The sequence below is a fragment of the Hemiscyllium ocellatum genome, chromosome 8, assembly GCF_020745735.1.
Source record: "Hemiscyllium ocellatum isolate sHemOce1 chromosome 8, sHemOce1.pat.X.cur, whole genome shotgun sequence".
Classification (NCBI taxonomy): Eukaryota; Metazoa; Chordata; class Chondrichthyes; order Orectolobiformes; family Hemiscylliidae; genus Hemiscyllium; species Hemiscyllium ocellatum.
The window spans coordinates 57,060,256-57,079,945 of NC_083408.1; the positions used below are offsets into that span (position 1 = coordinate 57,060,256).

Below are 19,690 nucleotides of genomic sequence, written 5' to 3' on the forward strand. Positions count from 1 at the left end.
ATATATTATATACATAGTACTATATTCTATGAATAAACAATTCTTAGAGAAGTGATAAGTTTAGAGGGTTTCTTTTTAAAGTAATCTTGCACCCTCATTCCAAATTATTCTGTTTCAAAAAAATGTAATCATCATTAAGTTTTTGTTTCATAAAGCTTCTATGCTTACCATGGTTGAATTGCACTTTGAATAAATTAGTCCATTATGGCATGTTTCTAACTTTGTACCACTATTGGGGAGCCTCATCAGCTGAAAGCCTGCATCAGAAATTTGGATATATTTTCCACATGATTTTCTGACTATTTAAAATAACTGGTGACTAAAATCATATGGAGTCATATAGCAAGGAAACAGACCTTTGGTCCAACTCGTCTATGCCAACCAGCCATCCCAATCTGACCAAGTCCCATTTGCCAGCATTTGGCCCATATTCCTCTAGACCTTTCCTATTCATATAGCCATCCAAATGCCTTTTAAATATTGTAATTGTACCCACCGCCACCACTTCTTCTGGCAACTCATTCCAGGCATGCACCTCTGTCTGCGTTAAAAAGTTACTCCTCAGGTCCTTTTTACATCTTTCCCCTCTCACCTTAAACCTGTGCCCTCTAGTTTTGGACTCCCACACCCTGGGAAAAAAAATAAAGACTTTAGCTATTTCATTTGTGCCCCATAATTTTATAAACCTCTATAAGGTCACCCTTCAGCCTCTGACACTCCATGGAAAATTGCCCCAGCCTTTTCAGCCTCTCCCTATTGTTAAAATCCTCTGTACAAACAGCTGATACCTTCCAGCAATGTTTTTTTTTGCTGAAATAGCAACATTGAAAAATTATTATTATATTACTGCCCAATTTTCTTTCCGATTGGGTTTTACAACCTTCTGCACGACTTTAATGTAAAGCGCAAGGTGAGGTATTACAAATAATCTTCACAAATAATACAAATTTCCACAGCTTCCATTAGTAAATAGTTTACAATCAAAGTTATAAATGACATAATGTGAAACCATGATCATGTTGCATTATCTACCCTCATCATTACTGACATGTGCAGCCTCGGACAGTTAGAGACATGATCATCCAAAAATACATCAGTTTTCATGTGCATGCAGATGGCAACTGGTGATTCCTCATATTCTCTCTTCACTCTTCCACTGATACTAATTGTCAGACTGTTTGTCAAAAATGCCCAGTGGAAAGATATTTCCTTCAATTAATTATTGAGTAGGTGGAAATTACGTTTTGTTCCCACCAAAACTCCATTTTCTTACCATTCTTGTCTGGGCAGCTGTCTGAGACTGAACCAAATTATTTACTATCATCTTGACTCCAAGATGAACCTCTGAGTATATACTGCACCATCACTAAGGACCGTTATCTCCTCCTTCATAATATGACAGTGTTATTCCCTGTTTCAGCCATGCTCATAAAACTCTCAAGAAATCTTTTCTCACACCAGGTTTGACTTTTAATACAGCCTACTACATCTTCCACTCAGTAATCCTAAGATCATTTTAAACTCTGTTGCCTGAATCTTTTATCACAAGGGGTCCAATCAATTTTCAGCTCTGTGTTCATTGATTTAGAGTCATAAAGCCATAGAGGTGTACAGCACAGAAACAGACCCTTTGCTCTATCTCATCCATGCCAACCAGATATCCCAACCCGATCTAGTCCCACATGCTTGCAACCAGCAAATTTCCGTCCAAACCCTTCCTATTCCTATACCCATCCAGATGCTTTTCAAATGTTGCAATTGTACTAGTCTCCACCACTTTCTCTGGCAGCCCATTCCACACATGCACTATTCTCTGCATGAAAATGTTGCCTGTTAGGTATCTTTTATATTTTTCCCCTCTCACCCTAAACCTACATCCTCTAGTCCTTGTCTCTCCCACCCCAGGGAAATGATTTTGTCTATTTACCCTATCCACGCTCCTCATGATTTTGTAAACCTCTGTAAGGTCACCCCTCAGCCTCTAACGCTCCAGGGAAAACAGCCCCAGTTTGTTCAGACTCTCCCTGTAGCTCAAATCCTCCAACCCTGGCAACATCCTTGTAAATCTTTTCTGAACCCTTTCAAGTTTCACAACATCTTTCCGATAGGAAGGAGACCAGAATTGCATGCAACATTCCAACAGCGGCCTAACCAATGTCCTGTACAGCCGCAACATGACCTCCTAACCCCTGTACTCAATACTCTGATCAATAAAGGAAAGCACACCAAACACCTTCTTCACTATCCTATCTACCTGCGTCTCCACTTTCAAGGAGCTATGAACCTGTATTCCAAGATCTTAGGACCTTACCATTAAGTGTATAAGTCCTGCTAAGATTTGTTTTCCCAAAATGCAGCACTTCACATTTATCTAAACTAAACTCCATCTTCCACTCCTCAGCCCATTGGCCCATCTGGTCCAAATCCTGTTGTAATCTGAGGTAACCTTCTTCGCTGTCCACTACATCTCCAATTTTGGTGTCATCTGCAAACTTACTCACATCCAAATCATTTATATAAATGACAAAAAGTAAGTGGAATTCTCTATTCCTGAGATGCTGCCTAACCTGCTGTGCTTTGACCAGCAACACATTTGCAGCTGTGATCTCCAGCATCTGCAGACCTCATTTTTTACTTACAAAAAGTAAGTGGACCCAGCACTGATCCTTGTAGTACTCCACCGGTCACAGGCCTCCAGTCTGAAAAACCACCCTCACCATCACCCTTTGTCTTCTACTGTTGAGCCAATTCTGTATTCTTCTAGCCGGTTCTCCCTGTATTCCATGAGATCTAACCTTCCTAACCAGTCTTCCCAGGGAACCTTGTTGAATGCCTTACTGAAGTCCATATTGATTACGTTTATCACTCGTCCCTCATCAATCCTCTTTGTTACTCCATCAAAAAACTCAATCAAGTTTGTGAGAGATGATTTCCCACACACAAAGCCATGTTGACTATCCCTAATCAGTCATTGCCTTTCCAAAGACATGTACATCCTGTCCCTCAGGATTCTCTCCAACAACTTGCCCATCACCAACATCAGGCTTACAAGTCCATAGTTCCCTGGCATGTCCTTGCCACCCCTCTTAAACAGTGGCACCATGTTAGCCAACTTCCAGTCTTCTGGCACATCATCTGTGACTTCCGATGATACAAATACATCAGCAAGAGGCCCAGCAATCACTCCTCTAACTTACCACAAAGTTCTAGGGTACACCTGATCAGACCCTGGGATTCTATCCACTTTTGAGCATTTCAAGACATCTAGCACTTCTTCCTCTGTAATATGGACATTTTTTAATATGTCACCATCCATTCCCTTACAATCTACATCTTCCATGTCCTTTTCCACAGTAAATACTGATACAAAATATTCGTTTAGCATCTCCCCCATCTCCTGCAGTTCCACACAAAGGCCACCTTGCTGATCTTTGAGCGGCTCTATTTTCTCCCTAGGTACCCTTTTGTCCTTAATGTATTTGTAAAAACCCTTCGGATTCTCCTTAGCTGTATTTGCCAAAGCTATCTCATGTCCCCTTTTTGCCCTCCTGATTTCCCTCTTAAGTATACTCCTACTGCCCTTATACTCTTCTAAGGATTCACTCGATCTATCCTGTCTATACCTGACATATACTTCCTTCTTCTTCTTAACCAAACCCTCAATTTCTTTAGTCGTCCAGCATTCCCTGTACCTATCAGCCTTCCCTTTCACCCTGACAGGAATATACTTTCTCTGGATTCTCATTATCTCATTTCTGAAGGCTTCCCATTTTCCAGCTGTCCCTTTACCTGTGAACATCTGCCCCCAATCAGCTTTTGAAAGTTCTTGCCCAATACCATCAAAATTAGCCTTCCTCCAAATTAGAACTTCAACTTTTAGATCTGATCTATCCTTTTCCATCATTATTTTAAAACTAATAGAATTATGATCATGGCCCCAAAAGTGCTTCCCCACTGACACCTCAGTCACCTGCCCTGCCTTACTGCCCAAACGTTGGTCAGTTTTGCACCTACTGTAGTGGTACATCCACATACTTAATCATAAAATTTTCTTGTACATGTTTAACTTGCACTGACTTCTAATTTTAAAAAACTAATTTTTCTCCTGAATTAGTCCTGGTTTTGTCTATTCCTACTTCCATAATCTCCTCAGGCACAAAAGATATCTTTGCTCAACTAATTCTGACTTCTTCAGCTTTCCTGATTTTAATTGCTCCACCATTCGTTGTGCCTTCAGTTGCCATGGTCTCTTTTTTATGTCTACAGCATGGAAATAGGCCCTTCAGCCCAACTTGCCCATGTTGTCCAGTTTTCATAATTAAACTAGTCCCATATGCCAGGCATTTTGTCCACATTCCTCCATTCCTATCCCAACTATGTATCTGTTGAAATTTTTTTTAAATGACAAAATTGTTCTTGCTTCCAACACCACCTCTGGCAGCCTGTTCCAGACACTCACCACCCTCTGTATGAAAAAAATGCTCCACTGGACTTTTTCCTGTCTCTCCCCTCTCATCTTAAATCTAAGGTCTCTAGTTTTAGACTCCCTTAGCATGGGGAAAAGCTGTTGGCTATCTATCTTATCTAATGTCATGACTTTATAGACCTCCATAAGGTCATACTCAGTCTCCTACGCTCTAATGTCCCAGCCAATCTAACCTCTCCTGATAACTCAAACCTACTAGTCCGGGTTGCATCCTAATAAGTCTTTTCTGCACTCTTTCTGGTTTAATAACATCCTTTCTATGGTAGGGCAACCAGGACTGCACGCAGTATAGTAGGGTAACCAGAACTGACGCAATAGTTTTAAACTCTGGGATAATCTATGAAAGCTTTCTTCTTGATCCTTCGTTAATGTACTTGTTAAAATTTACTTCTTTGACCAAGTATTTGGCCATTAGCACAAATATTATCTTTTTCAGATTTGGTGTCAAATTACATTTAACCATATTCAAATTATATTCACTCCTGTGAAGTGCTTTAAGGTAGAAGAGGACAACTCTAAAGAAGTAGCAGAAGATATTTGAACTCATTCGCAAACACATTGCTGGTGAGAAATTGGAGGAGACTGCTTTAACATGAATGCCATTCTGTTCTCGGCTTTTCTACTGCCTAATTCCATGTTAAAAAGTGCCAACCTACATTAACACACATGATGAGGTAATCAGGTGAATGCAGGCTGGTGCTCAACAATGGACTGCTTGCTCTGAATGGTGCAGGAAAATTGAATAACTCTCAACTTTTCAGGGTCTTACTGCCAGAAGGAATGATGAGCTGAACAGCTTTCATCTGCATCGTGATCATTGTGTGATGTTATGAAGTGTAGAATAATGCTACCTAAGCTCACTGCTAGCATGAAATTGTGGGTGGGGCATAAGAAGTGAAATGGAGAGATGAGGCCTGGAGTTAGGGTGTTCGAATTGCTCCAGCTTCTTATCACTGTGCAGATCAGAAATCATTATAATCGGCAATCACAGTTTCAGATCACACTGGCCAGTCAATACAGGCTGTCTTTATTTCTTCTGAAGTCACGGGGTAGCATCATGAGGAGTACATAAAGGAAGAGTGATCACTTGAAGTAATGATTTGGGTATAAATGTTCAAAACAGTGTTACATTATGAATATTTGATACCTTTTTTCTGTCAAATAAAAAACAAACATTGTAAAGAGGGCATTTTTTTCTCACTTCATTTTTCGATATGGACTGGATTGGAAAAAGGACTGGTTCACAGCAACTGAGGGAGGAGTATTGTTGAAAAGCAGGTACTGTGGCTGAAACACATTGTAAATCCTATTTACACCGTTGCTTAGCAAGCAGTAGGAGAAGGTGGAAGAGCAAATGACATGTAAAATAGTTAAATACAAAGTGAGGTTTCGTCAGCAACAGTTTGCTGATTGGTTTGTGAATTTGTGACCAGATACAGATGTCAAGGGCTTTCACTCTGACAACAACGGTATTAGGTCTGAGGTAGCTGAACAACACATGGGTGTAAATAATAACATGAAAATGAGCAAAGTAAAATGAGCAAGTAAAGAGATTGTCCAACTTAGAGATTTATTTTCCAAGGAGATTGTAGCCTCGGTATTCTTCCCACCAAATGTACCATTTTATACATATCTAACAAATTATAACTGTCATCAAATCCTATCCTCTACTTGTTACCATTTCTAACTAACCTTTTTTTATTTTACCTTCATATGTTCTGACAATCAAAAGTGAAAACATTTTGAAACAACTGGACATTAAATTTTGCTGATTTATGACTCTATTTAAAAATAACAGGAGAAACCTGGGGAAATGGTTACAAAGAGAAAATTTATGTGATCAACTCACTTGCAGAAAAAATGTCAAATTCATATCTATGAAATATCTTCAAAAGCAAATACACTTACCATAAAATAATCTTCCATAGCTAAAAGTAGGTCATTGTTTTTTTCATACATCTCAGCTCTCTTGAAATAGATATCAGCATCAGGTCTGCATTTGAGGCCCTGAGAATAATTTATGATTGCCATTGTGATATCCCCTTTATTTCTATAAATGTCTCCCTTTGAAGTGTAGGCATCTAGCAGTAAAAAAAAAATTAATTTTATAGAAGCTACATGTAATTTTGTGAAATATGCGTCCAAAACCCCATACATAAGATAAAGTTTATTTTAGTGCAAATTGAAAATTGAAAATTCTGATGAAAAACTACAACTTAAAATTATATCCAACTTTAAATTATTCATTTCCTATTGTTAATATATGAATGAATAATATTTTTGGAAGCTAACAATAATGCCAGAGGAGTTATATCTATTTATCTAGAATTATAAATCCAGCATAATTAAATTTCTAAATGTGCTTTCTTCCAGTTGGACACTTGTTCAAATGGAACGATACCACTAAAAATGAAAAGTAGGAATTAAACAATTTAATTACTGTACCTGCATGATTTCTATTGTGTTTAAGTACAAAATTAAGATCATCTAGTGCATCAGATGTTCTCAACTGAAGAAGATAAAGGAAATGTCTCTGCCAATAGCTATCAAGCAACATCGGTTCTAATTTAATAGCCTAAATCAAAAAGCAATAGAATTATTATTCAAATAGAATTTTTGTTATTTACAGTTTGACCAGTTGTATACACACTAATCACAAATAAACCACGAATACAATTATAGCTAATAAGTAATTCAAACAAAAATATATAAAATGAAATGGATCCCCATATTACTGTGAAAATAACACAATCTTTTAATAGATGCTAATACAAATGTATCTCCCAATACTTTGCTCATAATAAGTCTAATGCTGTACCTTTTATAACAACAGAAATGTAAGACAATGCATAATTCAATTTTCTTTAATTCATTTGTAGGATGTGGGCATCACTGGCTAGCCAGCATTTATTGCCCATTCCTAGTTGTCTTTGTGAAGGTGGTGGTGAGCTGCCTTTCTTGTACTGCTGCAGTCCACCTGCCGTGGATTGACTCAGAATGCCAACAGGAAGGGAATTCCAGGATTTGGACCCAGCAACAGTGAAGGAACAACAACATATTTCCAAGTCATGGGTGGTGAGTGGCTTGGAGGCAACTTGAAAGGTGGTGGTGTTCCCTTATATTTGCTGCCCTTGTCCTTACGTGGAAGTGGTCATGGATTTGGAAGGTGCTGTCTGAGGATCTTTGCTAAATTTCTGCAGTGCATCTTGCAGGTACATGCTGCTGCTACTGAGTGTTGGTGGAGTGGACGCTTGTGGATGCAATGCAAATCAAGCGGCTGCTTTGATCTGGATGGCGTTAAGCTTTTTTTTTTAGATTACTTACAGTGTGGAAACAGGCCCTTCGGCCCAACAAGTCCACACCGACCCGCCGAAGCGCAACCCACCCATACCCCTACATTTACCCCTTACCTAACACTGCGGGCAATTTAGCATGGCCAATTCACCTGACCCGCACATCTTTGGGCTGTGGGAGGAAACCGGAGCACCCGGAGGAAACCCACGCAGACACGGGGAGAACGTGCAAACTCCACACAAACAGTCGCCTGAGGTGGGAATTGAACCCAGGTCTCTGGTGCTGTGAAGCAGCAGTGCTAACCACTGTGCCACCGTGCCGCCCTAAAGCTTCTTGAATGTTGTTGAAGCTGCACTCATTCAGGCAAGTGGAAAGCATTCCATCACAATCCTGACTTGTGCCTTATAGATGGTGGACAGGCTTTGGGGAGTCAGGAGATCAGTCACTCGCTGCAGTATTTCTACCCTCTGACCTGCCCTTGTAGCCACTGTGTTTATGTACTGAATCTAGTTGAGTTTCTGGTCAATGGTGACCCCCATTAAATGTCAAGGGGCGGTGACTGGATTGTCTCTTATTGGTGATGGTCATAGTCTGGCATTTCTGTGGTGCTGCTATTCACAGTACAGTGCAATGATCTGTTATGAGGGTAAAAGTGTTTAAAGAAAGGGGTGGGTGATTGCCTGCAATTCAGGAGATTATCACAGAACTGGAGAAAGGGGATGTACTATTCGAGTGAAAGATGAAAAGTATTTGTTTGGAGTTAAGTAACAATACAGATAACTGTAAACCACAGGCCAGCAACTACTGGAAAAGATAGAAGAGCAATATTGCAATACAAACACTATAGCAAAATGATAATTGGAACTACTGTTATCTTAACATAAACTTGAACATTAATGGTGTAAAGAGTATGGAGGGGAAAGGATTTCTAAGATATGTTCAGGAGAATTTTCCTCATCAATATAGTTCCTCAGTCTGGTTCTGGGGAATGATATGGGTCGATTAGATTTCATAGAAGGAGGACTACTTTAATGGAAAAGTGATCAAAGTAACATCTGATTTAGGTTAATGATGGAAATGAACAGTTAGCAATCGAAAACAAAAATACTGAATTTGAAGAAGGATAAGAATGAATCTATCCCAGATAAACTGAAATCATAGCTGTAGACAAAATTGAACTCAGATTGAACAATGGACTGCTTTTGAAGAGAAGTTGGATCAGGTACAGTCAAGATCTCATGAAAGTATTGATAGTGCAAGCAAAACCACAGTTCCTAAATAAGAAAACAGATATAGAAAAAGATGAAACAGAAAAGGAGGTCTCACTTCCTTTATCAATTTGATGTCTGACTATGCCCCTTTTTCTGCTTTGACTAAAGAACGTTAATTAGTGACAGGCATTTAGTATAAAGGGAAATCCAAACGTGTTCTATTATAAAATAAATAGTAAAATGATAGTGAGAGGATGGATGAGGCCAATTAAGGACTAAAAGAGAGAGCTACACATGAAGGCAAAGTGGAGTATAGCTCAAGTACTAAACAAACACTCTGTATCTGTCTTTACCAGATGGGATTAAAAATTGACAAAAAATAGGATTTAAAAGTCTGGATGTAATTTGTTAAGTCAGCAGGATTGTATTAGAACTAAAGCAAAATAGTGTGGATACTGAAAATTGGAAATAAATGCAGAGAATGGAATTTGGAAGGATGAAGGGAGATCGAAGTGAAACGTATGAAATACCAAACAGCCAGGACAGAGGGTACATTTGGAGAATGTTTCCACTGGCGGGAAACACGAGGACCTGAAGGAACATCCTTCGAGTAAAGGGAAGACCCTTTAGAACAGAGAGAAGAAGAAACTTCTATCCCCAGGGAGTGGTGAATCTGTAGGATTCATTGCCATAGAGGGCTGTGGAGGTCAGTTCATTGAGTATTTTTAAGACAGAGATAGATAAGTTCTTGATTGCCAAGGGACCAAAGGTTATGGAGAGAAAGCCGAACTGTTCGAATAGCACAGCAGATTCAATGGCTGAATGGCCTAATTCCTGCTCTTATAGACTTATAGAATACTGGATAAACTCTATGCCTCTGCCAACATCTGTGGTGAGAGATTAATAATTCAAGGCCAGTATGGTTCTTCTTCAGAATTGTATTCTTCAGGACTTTATTAAATTTATTTAATTGTGTTGGTAGAAGCAAGGGTGAAAATTTCAAAGGTACAAATGTTCCAATCCACCTTAGTTATGGGGTGATGCCTGAAGGCTGGAGAATTGCAAATGTTACACATTGTTTAGAAAATTATGTAAGAATAAACCAAGCAACTACTGCCGAGCAGTCTGACCACTGAGAATGGGTCAAAAAAAGCCTAAATAGATTTGTTAAATGGAAATCATGTTTAACTAACCTGATCAAGTGTTTTGATCAAGTAAGAGAGATGGTGGGTAAGAGTAAACAGTTAACGTGGTCTATGTGGATTTCCAAAAGTGGTTTGATAAAGTGCCACAGAATAAGTTTGCCAACAAAATTGAAATAGACAGGCAGGAGGCTGCAAGAACACAGCAAGCCAGGCAGCATCAGGAGGCAGAGAAGTCGATGTTTTGGGTATAACCCTTCTACAGGACTGGAGTTGAGTGTCGGGGAAGCTGCAAATAAAGGGGGAGGCAGGAGCAGGATGGTAAAGTGGGGAAAGCTGAAGACAGATAGAGGGTATGACTTGGTTGGTCAATGGTAGAAATGAATCTGGTTGGTGGTTGGCAGGAGTGGGAGGGAAGGGGAGGGGCTGGGAAGGGAGATTATTCGAAATTGGAGAACTCAATGTTGCCCTCAGGGCTGGAGGCCCAACAGAAGATGAGGTGTTGTTCCTTTAATTTGTGGTGTGTTTCATTGCAGCAATGGAGGAGGCCAATGATGGTCATGTCGGAGAGTGGGAAGGGGAATTAAAGTGGGCGGTGACTGGGAGGTCTGGTCAGCCCCTGCAGACCCAGTTGCGATGCTCAGTTAGCCATTCCCTAAGTTTACGTTTGATCTCCCCAATGTAGAGAAGACCACATCAGGAGCATCTGCTGCAGTAAACTAGGTTGGGGGAGAGGCAGATGAACCTCTGTCTCACCTGGAAGGACTTTTTGGGGCCCTGGATGGAGGTGAGGGGGTTGGTGTACCAGAAGGTTTTGCATCTTTTCCTGTTGCAGGGGAAGGTTCCTGGGGATTCAGGGGGGTTGAAGGGAACGGTTCTTGCAGAAGGCAGAGAAGGGTGGGGAGGGAAAGATGTTCTTGGTGGTAAGGTCTATTTTGAGTTGACAGAAGTGTTTAAGGATGATGCGTTGGATGCAGAGACTGGTGGGGTGGTTTGAGAGGACAAAGGGGACTCTGTCTTTATTGCGTGGGGGGGGGTGGTTTAGAGCAGTGGTGAGGGGAATGGAAGAGCTGAGGTAGAGGGCTGTCTGGATGACAGAGGGAGGAAAAGCATGTCGTTTGAAATAGGTGGACATCTAGGAGGCTTGCAAGTGGAATGTCGCCTCATCCAAGCAGATGCAGTGGAGGCGGAGGAATTGGGAGAATGGGATGGAGTATTGCAGGATACTGGGTGGGAGGAGGTGAAATCCAGGTAGTTATGGGAGTCCGTTAGTTTGTAGTGAACAATCATCTGGAGATTGTTGCTGGAGATGGAGATGGTGAGGTCCAGAAAAGGGAGGGAGATGTCCAAAATGGACCAAGTGAATTTGAGGGAAGGGTGGAAATTGTGGGTGAAGTTAATGAACTGCTCCAGTTCAGACTGGGTGGACGATGCTGCACTGATGCAGTCATCGATGTAACGGCGGAAGAGTTGGGGTACAGTGCCTGTGTAGGTGCTGACAACAGTTGAAAAAAAAACAGAAACTGGCAGCAAGGATACGAAGCTGATTGAGTGACAGAAAACAAACAGTAGTGGTGAATAGTTGTTTTTCCACACTGGAGGAAAGTATTCAGTTGGATACCTCATGCTTCAATACAAAACCACTTATTTTACTTGATATATACTAATGAGATGTACAGCATTCAAACATCCTTCGGTCCAATTCATCCATGCTGACCAGATATCCCAATCTAGTCCCACCTGCCAGCGCCTGGCTTACATCACTTCAAACCCTTCCTATTCCCATACCCATCCAGATGCCTTTTTAATGTTGCAATTGTACCAGCCTTCACCACTTCCTCTGGCAACTCATTCCATACATGTACCACCCTCCGCGTGAAAAAGTTACCCCTTAGGTCACTTTTATATCTTTCCCCTCTCAACCTAAATTTATGCCCTCTAGTTCTGGATTCCTCCACCCCATGGAAAAGACTTTGTCTATTTATCCTATCCAAGCCCCTCATAATTTTATAAACCTCTATAAGGTCACCCCTCAGCATCGGACGCTGCAGGGAAAACAGCACCACCTTTTCAACCTCTCCCTATAGCCCAAATCCTCCAACCCTAGCAACATCCTTGTAAATCTTTTTATTTCAAGTTTCACAACATCTTTCTCATAAGAAGGAGCCCAGAATTGCACGCAATATTCCAACAGTGGCCTAGCCAATGTCCTGTACAGCTGCAACATGACCTCCCAATTCCTGTACTCATGCCAAATACCTTCTTCACTATCCTATCAGCCTGTGACTCCACTTTCAAGGAGCTATGAACCTGCACTCCAAGGTCTCTTTGTTCAGCAACACTCTCTAGGATCTTACCATTAAGTGTATAAGTCCTGCTAAAATTTGCTTTCCCATTTATCTAAATTAAACTCCATCTGCCACTTCTCAGCCCTTTGACCCATCTGATCAAGATCCTGTTGTAATCTGACATAACCTTCTTCGCTGTCCACTACACCTCCAATTTTGGCGTCATCTGCAAACTTACTAGCACTGATTCTTGTGGCACTTCACTGGTCACAGGCCTCCAATCTGAAAAACAACCCTCCACCACCATCCTCTGTCTTCTACCTTTGAGCCACTTCTGCATCCAAATGGCAAGTTCTCTTGTATTCCATGAGATCTAACCTTGCTAACCAATCTCCCATGGGGAGCCTTGTTAAATGCCTTACTGAGGTCCATATAGATCATGTCCACCATTCTGCCCTCATTACTCCTCATTGTTATTTCTTCAAAAAACTCAATCAAATTTATGAGACATGATTTCCTATGCACAAAGTCATGTTGGCTATCCTTAATCAGTCCTTGCCTTTCCAAATACATGTACATCTTGACCCTCAGGATTCCCTCCAACAACTTGCCCATCACCGACGGTCAGACTCACTAGTCTATAGTTCCCTGGGTTTAGATTAGAGTGGTGCTGGAAAAGCGCAGCAGGTCAGGTAGCATCCAAGGAGCAGGAAAATCAGTGTTTCAGGCAAAAGCCCTTCATCAGGTTTCCTGATGAAGGGATTTTGCCCGAACCATTGATTTACCTGCTTCTCGGATGCTGCCTGACCTGCTGTGCTTTTTCAGCACCACTCTAATCTAACCTCTTTCTGCCCTTAATGTATTTGTATTGTGTTCTTCTTAACTCTATTTGCTAAAGCTATCTCATGTCCCTTTTTGCCCTGCTGATTTCTCTTTTAAGTATACTCCTACTGCTTTTATACTCTTCTAAAGATTCACTCGATCTATCCTGTCTATACCTGACATATGCTTCCTTCTTTTTCTTAACCAAACCCTCAATTTCTTTAGTCATCCAGCATTCCCTATACCTACCAGCCTTTCCTTTCACCCTGATAGGAATATACTTTCACTGCATTCTCATTATCTCACTTCTGAAGGCTTCTCATTTTCCAGCCGTCCCTTTACCTGCGAACATCTGCTCCCAATCAGCTTTTGAAAGTTTTTTTTAGATTAGATTATATTACTAACAGTGTGCAAACAGGCCCTTTGGCCCAACAAGTCCACACCGACCTGCCGAAGCGTAACCCACCCAGACCCATTCCCCTACATTTACCCCTTCATCTAACACTACGGGCAATTTAGCATGGCCAATTCACCTAACCTGCACATTTTTGGATTGTGGGAGGAAACCGGAGCACCTGGAGGAAACCCATGCAGACACGGTGAGAATGTGCAAACTCCACACAGAGAGTTGCCTGAGGTGGGAATTGAACCCAAGTCTCTCCCGCTGAGAGGCAGCAGTGCTAACCACTGTGCTAGTGTGCCGCCCATAAGTTCTTGCCTAATACCGTCAAAATTTGCCTTCCTCCAATTTAAAACTTCAACGTTTAGAGCTGATCTAATCTTTTCAATCACTATTTTAAATCTAATAGAATTATGGTTGCTGGCCCCAAAGTACTCCCCCACTGACACCTCAGTCACCTGCCCTGCCTTATTTCCTAAGAGTAGGTCAAGTTTTGCACCTTCTCTAGTAGGTACATCCACATACTGGATCAGAAAACTTTCTAGTATACACTTAACAAATTCCTCTCCATCTAAACCCTTAACAATATGGCAGTCCCAGTCTATGTTTGGAAAGTTAAAATCCCCTACCATAACCACCCTAGTATTCTTATAGATAACTGAGGTTTCCTTACAAATTTGTTTCTCCTTCTGACTTTTCGGGGGTCTATAATACAATCCCAATAAGGTTATCATCCCTTTCTTATTTCTCAGTTCCACCCAAATAACTTCTCCAGATGTATTTCTGGGAATATCCTCCCTCAGTATATCTGTGATGCTATCCCTTATCAAAAATGCCACTCCCTCTCCTCTCTTGCCTCCCTTTCTATCCTTCCTGTAGCATTTGTATTCTGGAACATTAAGCTGCCAGTCCTGTCCATCCCTGAGCCATGTTTCTGTAATTGCTAAGATATCCCAGTCCCATGTTCCTAACCTTGCCCTGAGTCCATCTGTCTTCCATGCCAGGTCTCTTACATTGAAATAAATGCAGTTTAATTTATCAATCCTACCTTGTTCTCTGCTCTGTCCTTGCCTGCCCTGACCAGCTCCTCAACCATGCATTCACCTGCTCTATCCTCCTATTCCTGTTCTCACTGGCTTGTAGCATCGGGAGTAATCCAGATATTACTACTCTCAAGGGTCTCCTTTTTAAATTCCTGCCTAACTCTCTGTAATCACTCTTCAGAATCTCAACATTTTCCCTTCCTATGTCGTTGGTTCCAATGTGCACAATGACATCTTGCTGGCCCCTTTCCCCCTTGAGAACTGTCTGTGCCCTCTCTGAGGATCCTTGATCCTGGCACCAGGGAAGCAACACACCATTCTGATGTTTCGCTGCTGGCCACAGAAATGTCTGTCTGTACCTCGGACTAGAAAGTCCCCTAAGACAATCAATCGCATGGAACCCGACATACATCTCATTACATCAGAGCCAGTCTCAATACTCAAAACTTGACTGTTCGTGCTACATTCCCCTGAGAATCCACCACCCCCAACATTTTCCAAAACACCATGTTTTTGGAATATGCTGTTTGAAATGGGAATAGCCACAGAAGACTTTTGCACTACCTGCCTACCTCCCTTACCTTTCCTGGAGTTAACCCATCGATGTGACAGTATCTGAGACTTTCCTCCCTTCCTATAACTGACACCCATCACACCCCCTTTCTCTTTTAGTTCCTCATTGCCTTGAACTGCCTCTCCAAATGATACATTCAATCTAATAGGATTCACAACCAACGGCATTTATTGCAGATATAATCCTCAGTAACCCATAAACTCTCCGTGAACTCCCACATCCGACAAAAAGAGCATATTACTCTACTAAGGACCATTGCTTCTTTCAATCTACTGTCTTATTCCTCTACAAAACAATGTTCCATGTTAAATGAATACTTATGGCTTATATTTTAAGTTTAATCAAGTCAGAGCAACATCATTTTTAAACTAAATATAACTGTTAACTCATTCCTTTTGTCTGATTTATCAGTATATAAATTAAACAATGAAAAGACTAAACATTTTTTTTGTTGCCATGAGGCTGGCAGTGTGATATTCTATTTCACACATTGGAGAGATGGCTCTTCTTATTCCTTCTGGTCATTTGTGGCTTGAAATGGTTTGCCCTAAAGTGACGACTGGCTGACTGACAGTTTCTCTTTTATTCACAATCATACATAATACTGTTATCTGGGTAACTGCATCTCTCACTAACACAAACTTTTCTATCCTTTCTCACAACCTCTGATACATAACTAGTGTTACTGTCACATCATGATGAACATCAATATCTCACCCTATTCATTATCATTACATTACAAGAAACACAGCCGAAAGAGGAAAATAGCTTCATATTTCACACAATTCCAGACTATAACTGCTTTCCAACTTTTACTGATCACTTTTTCGCTTTCTCCCTCAATTGACAATACTTCCTGTGGCTTGAAAAACAAATTTGTAAATACAAAAGAAGGCCAACAACGTTATTACAAATATATATTTCTTAAATTTTGTGTGCACTTACTTCATTTAAATCCTCCATGGCTGACTTTAACTGTCCTAATCTTCTACACAAAGCTCCCCGACGGCAATAATTAAATGCTGTGGATTCACCATTTACATCTATGCGGTACGTTACATCATCTACTAAAGACTGCAAAACAGCTCGAGTGACTTCAGACTGGGAACCTGTTGGATACACTTCTAAATTCTCTTGTTCTGTTGATAGCTGTAAATTCTGCAGTTCTATCTCCTGCAGGTTGACGTGCAATTGAAAAGCTCCTTTTTCTTTTAGAAGCACCGGTATATCTTTTTTATCGATAGTTGCTGGACTGGTTGGTTCTGATGGCAGGAAGACTTCATCAAACCACTTGTTCCATATATCCCTGACCCACTCTCTGGTCACGACACCTTCAGGAATTCCTCCTTTCTTTTTTGCAAAGTTTTCAAAGTTAAATAAGCGAGGTACGCTAGAATCTCGCTGGGGAACGTTACGATTTTCACCTTTCCGAGTAATTAGTGTAGGGAAAGATTCTGATCTGTTTAAGAGAGTTTCAAACATAAAATTATAAATTGTATAATAATTAAAGTTCAATTTGGAATCAATGCCATTATATTTTAAAAGGATAATAAATAAACCTTTTGATACGCTTTGGAGGCATCGACAGTTTTTTGTAAACAAAAGCTAACTGTGTTGATAAAGGTGTTTTTCTCATATAAGCTTTAAGTTTTTTTCGGCGTTTTGTCTTTTTTGTTCTTTTGATGACTGCTTCTGTTACTGGAGCTGCAACTGAAGGTTGCATCTGTTCTATAGATATGCTTCTTACTGGCATTGCATTCAGTTGAGAAGCATCTGGAGTCAGAAAGCCTTCTACTGATTTCCTTTTTGCCTGTTCTTCCCGTTTGGTGGTCTCTACTGAAGCCTGAATTAGTTGTTCCCTCTGGAGTTCGATCTCCTTCATCATAGTTTTGAAAGGAGCAGATAGCGGCAGGCTTTTCTCATCTTCAAAGAAATGGAGGTTTGGTAACGAGTTATGCTTGGTAATCACAGGTTTGTCAGTGGTGTTTTGTAAATTTATATATATAACTATCCTCCTCTTTTGTACCGAATGTTGTATTGTCCGTTCAGGTATCATACTCTGAATTTCAAAGAAATAAAGGATTTACTTATTTTATTTTAGTGCCATCTACTGTCTGTATCAAATATGAAAGCAAGTTGTCAATAGAAAGATTGAGAGATACAGTGTAGGCTTTTTAACAGATTTACTAAATAGAAATAAAACGCTAGTTAGGCCACAGTTATAGATTCATCAAGTCATACAGCATGGAAACAGACCCTTTGACCCAACTGGTCCACACCAACCATGTTCCCAAACTAAACTAGTCCCACCTGTCTGCATTTGGCCCATACCCATATAACTCTTTCCTATTCATGTACTTACCAAAACAGTTTTTAAACATTGTAACTGTACCTGCATCCATCACTTCCTCTGGCAGTGCATTCCACAGACAAACCACTCTCTGTGTATAAAGTTGCCTCTCATGTTATTCTTAAATCTTTCTCCTCTCACCTTAAAATATGTCCCCTAGTTTTGAATTCCCCTTGGGAAAAGGCCCTTGTTATTCATCTCATCTATGCCCCTCATGATTTTAGAAAATCCTAGAATCTTCAACCTCCTTGACTCCAGTGAAAAAAGTTGCAGCATCGCTTTATAACTCAAACCTTCAATTCCCAGAAAATCCTTCTCTGAACCCTTCCTATTGCAGGGTGACCAGAACTGGACACAGTATTCAAGAAGAGGCCTCACCAATTTTCTCAACCTGAACATGACATCCCAATTCCTATATTCAAAGACCTGAGAAATGAAGTAAGCGTACTTAAATGTCTTCAGTACCACACTGTCTACATGTGATACAAATTTCAAAGAATTATGTACCTGAATCCCTCGGTCTGTTCATTCTACATCACCATCCAGGGCCCTACCATTAACTGTATAAATCATGCCCTTATTTGTTTTACCAAAATGCAATAGTTCACATTTATCCAAATTAAACTCCAGCTGCCCCTCCTCAGATTATCGACCTAGTTGATCAAGATTTCTTTGTAATCTTAGATAACCTTCTTCACTGTTCACTATACACCAATTTTAGTGTCATTTGCAAACTTATTAACTATGTCTCCTATATTCTCATCCAAATAATTTCTATAAATGATGAACAAATGTGGACTCAGTATATATCCCCATGGAACACTCCTGGTCACAGGCCTCCAGTCCCAAAAACAACCCTCCACCACCGCCTTATGTCTCCTATCATCAAGCCAATATTGCGTCCAATTTGCAAGCTCTCCTGAATCCCATGTGATCTAACTTTACTAATCAGTCTAATTGGGGAACCTTGTCAAAGGCTTTATTAAAGTCTACCGCTCTGCCTTCATCACTCTTTTTGTTTACCTCCCCAAAAAATTCAAACACGTTTGTGAAACATGATTTGCCTCACACAAAGCCATACTGACCTTAATCAGTCCATGCATCTCCAATTGCATGTAAATTCTAACTTTCAGAATCATCTCCAACAACTTATCCACCGATGTCAGATTCGCAGATCTATAGTTCGTAGGCTTCTCCTTATACCTTTTCTTATAAAGGCACCAAAATTAACCTCCCTTAAGTCCTTCAGCACCTTATCCATGGTAATAGATGATGCTAGGGTCCTATCTAAGCTGGGGGCCTTACAATTTATTTCCTAACTTGCCACAGTATCTGAAGATACACTTGATCAGGTCCCAGAGATTTATCCACTTTTATGCTTACTAAGACCTCCAGCTCTTCCTCTTCTGTAATGTGAACTGTTTTTAAACATCAATGTTTGATTCCAGCTTCCATTTCCTTTTCCACAGTAAACCTCATGCAAAATATTCATTTAGTATTTCTCCTATCTTCTGAGGTTCAAATGCATGGACGACCTGTTGATGTTTAAGGGCCTTTATTCTCTCATTAGTTGCTCTTTTGCTCTTAATGTACTTAATTCTCTTTGGATTATCCTTAACCTTATCTCACAAGGCTATCTCATCTCCCTTTTCTTTTGCCCTCCTAATTTCTGTCTTAAAAATGCCTCTACGCCCTTTATACGCTTCAAGAGGTTAATTTGATCCCAGTTCTCTGCGTATGATATACAACTCTTTCTTATTCTTTACCAGGATCTCACTATCATTCTTTGTTTATTTGTTCATTTATTATTTCCTACTCTTCCCAGCCTTACCCTTCACTCTAACAGGAACATAATATCTCTGAACTCTCATTATCACACTTTTGAAAGCCTCCCACCTGTCAGTTTGTTGAATTATGAACTAAAAATGTAATTATAGAAACACCAATTATTTTCCAACAACAAAATTGTTTTATGTTTACTGCCACATTAAATGTGTTTTAAAAAGTTAAAAAGAGCACATAATTTCGAAAAAATACGTGCAGTGTTTATATTTAACTGATATGTATAACATATTCTATA

General features: G+C 40.3%; 1 protein-coding gene across 1 annotated transcript in view; it reads right to left on the reverse strand.

Annotated features, from left to right (window-relative positions):
- The window catches only part of ttc6 (tetratricopeptide repeat domain 6), a 198,897-nt gene that overhangs the window by 122,077 nt on the left and 57,130 nt on the right, over positions 1 to 19,690 (reverse strand). The window contains exons 13-16 of the mRNA XM_060828959.1: positions 16,820 to 17,319; positions 16,206 to 16,719; positions 6,932 to 7,061; positions 6,395 to 6,567 (exon numbers count right to left, since the gene is read on the reverse strand). Coding sequence (XP_060684942.1) covers positions 6,395 to 6,567; positions 6,932 to 7,061; positions 16,206 to 16,719; positions 16,820 to 17,319 — 1,317 coding nt within the window. The remainder of the gene's footprint in view (positions 1 to 6,394; positions 6,568 to 6,931; positions 7,062 to 16,205; positions 16,720 to 16,819; positions 17,320 to 19,690) is intronic.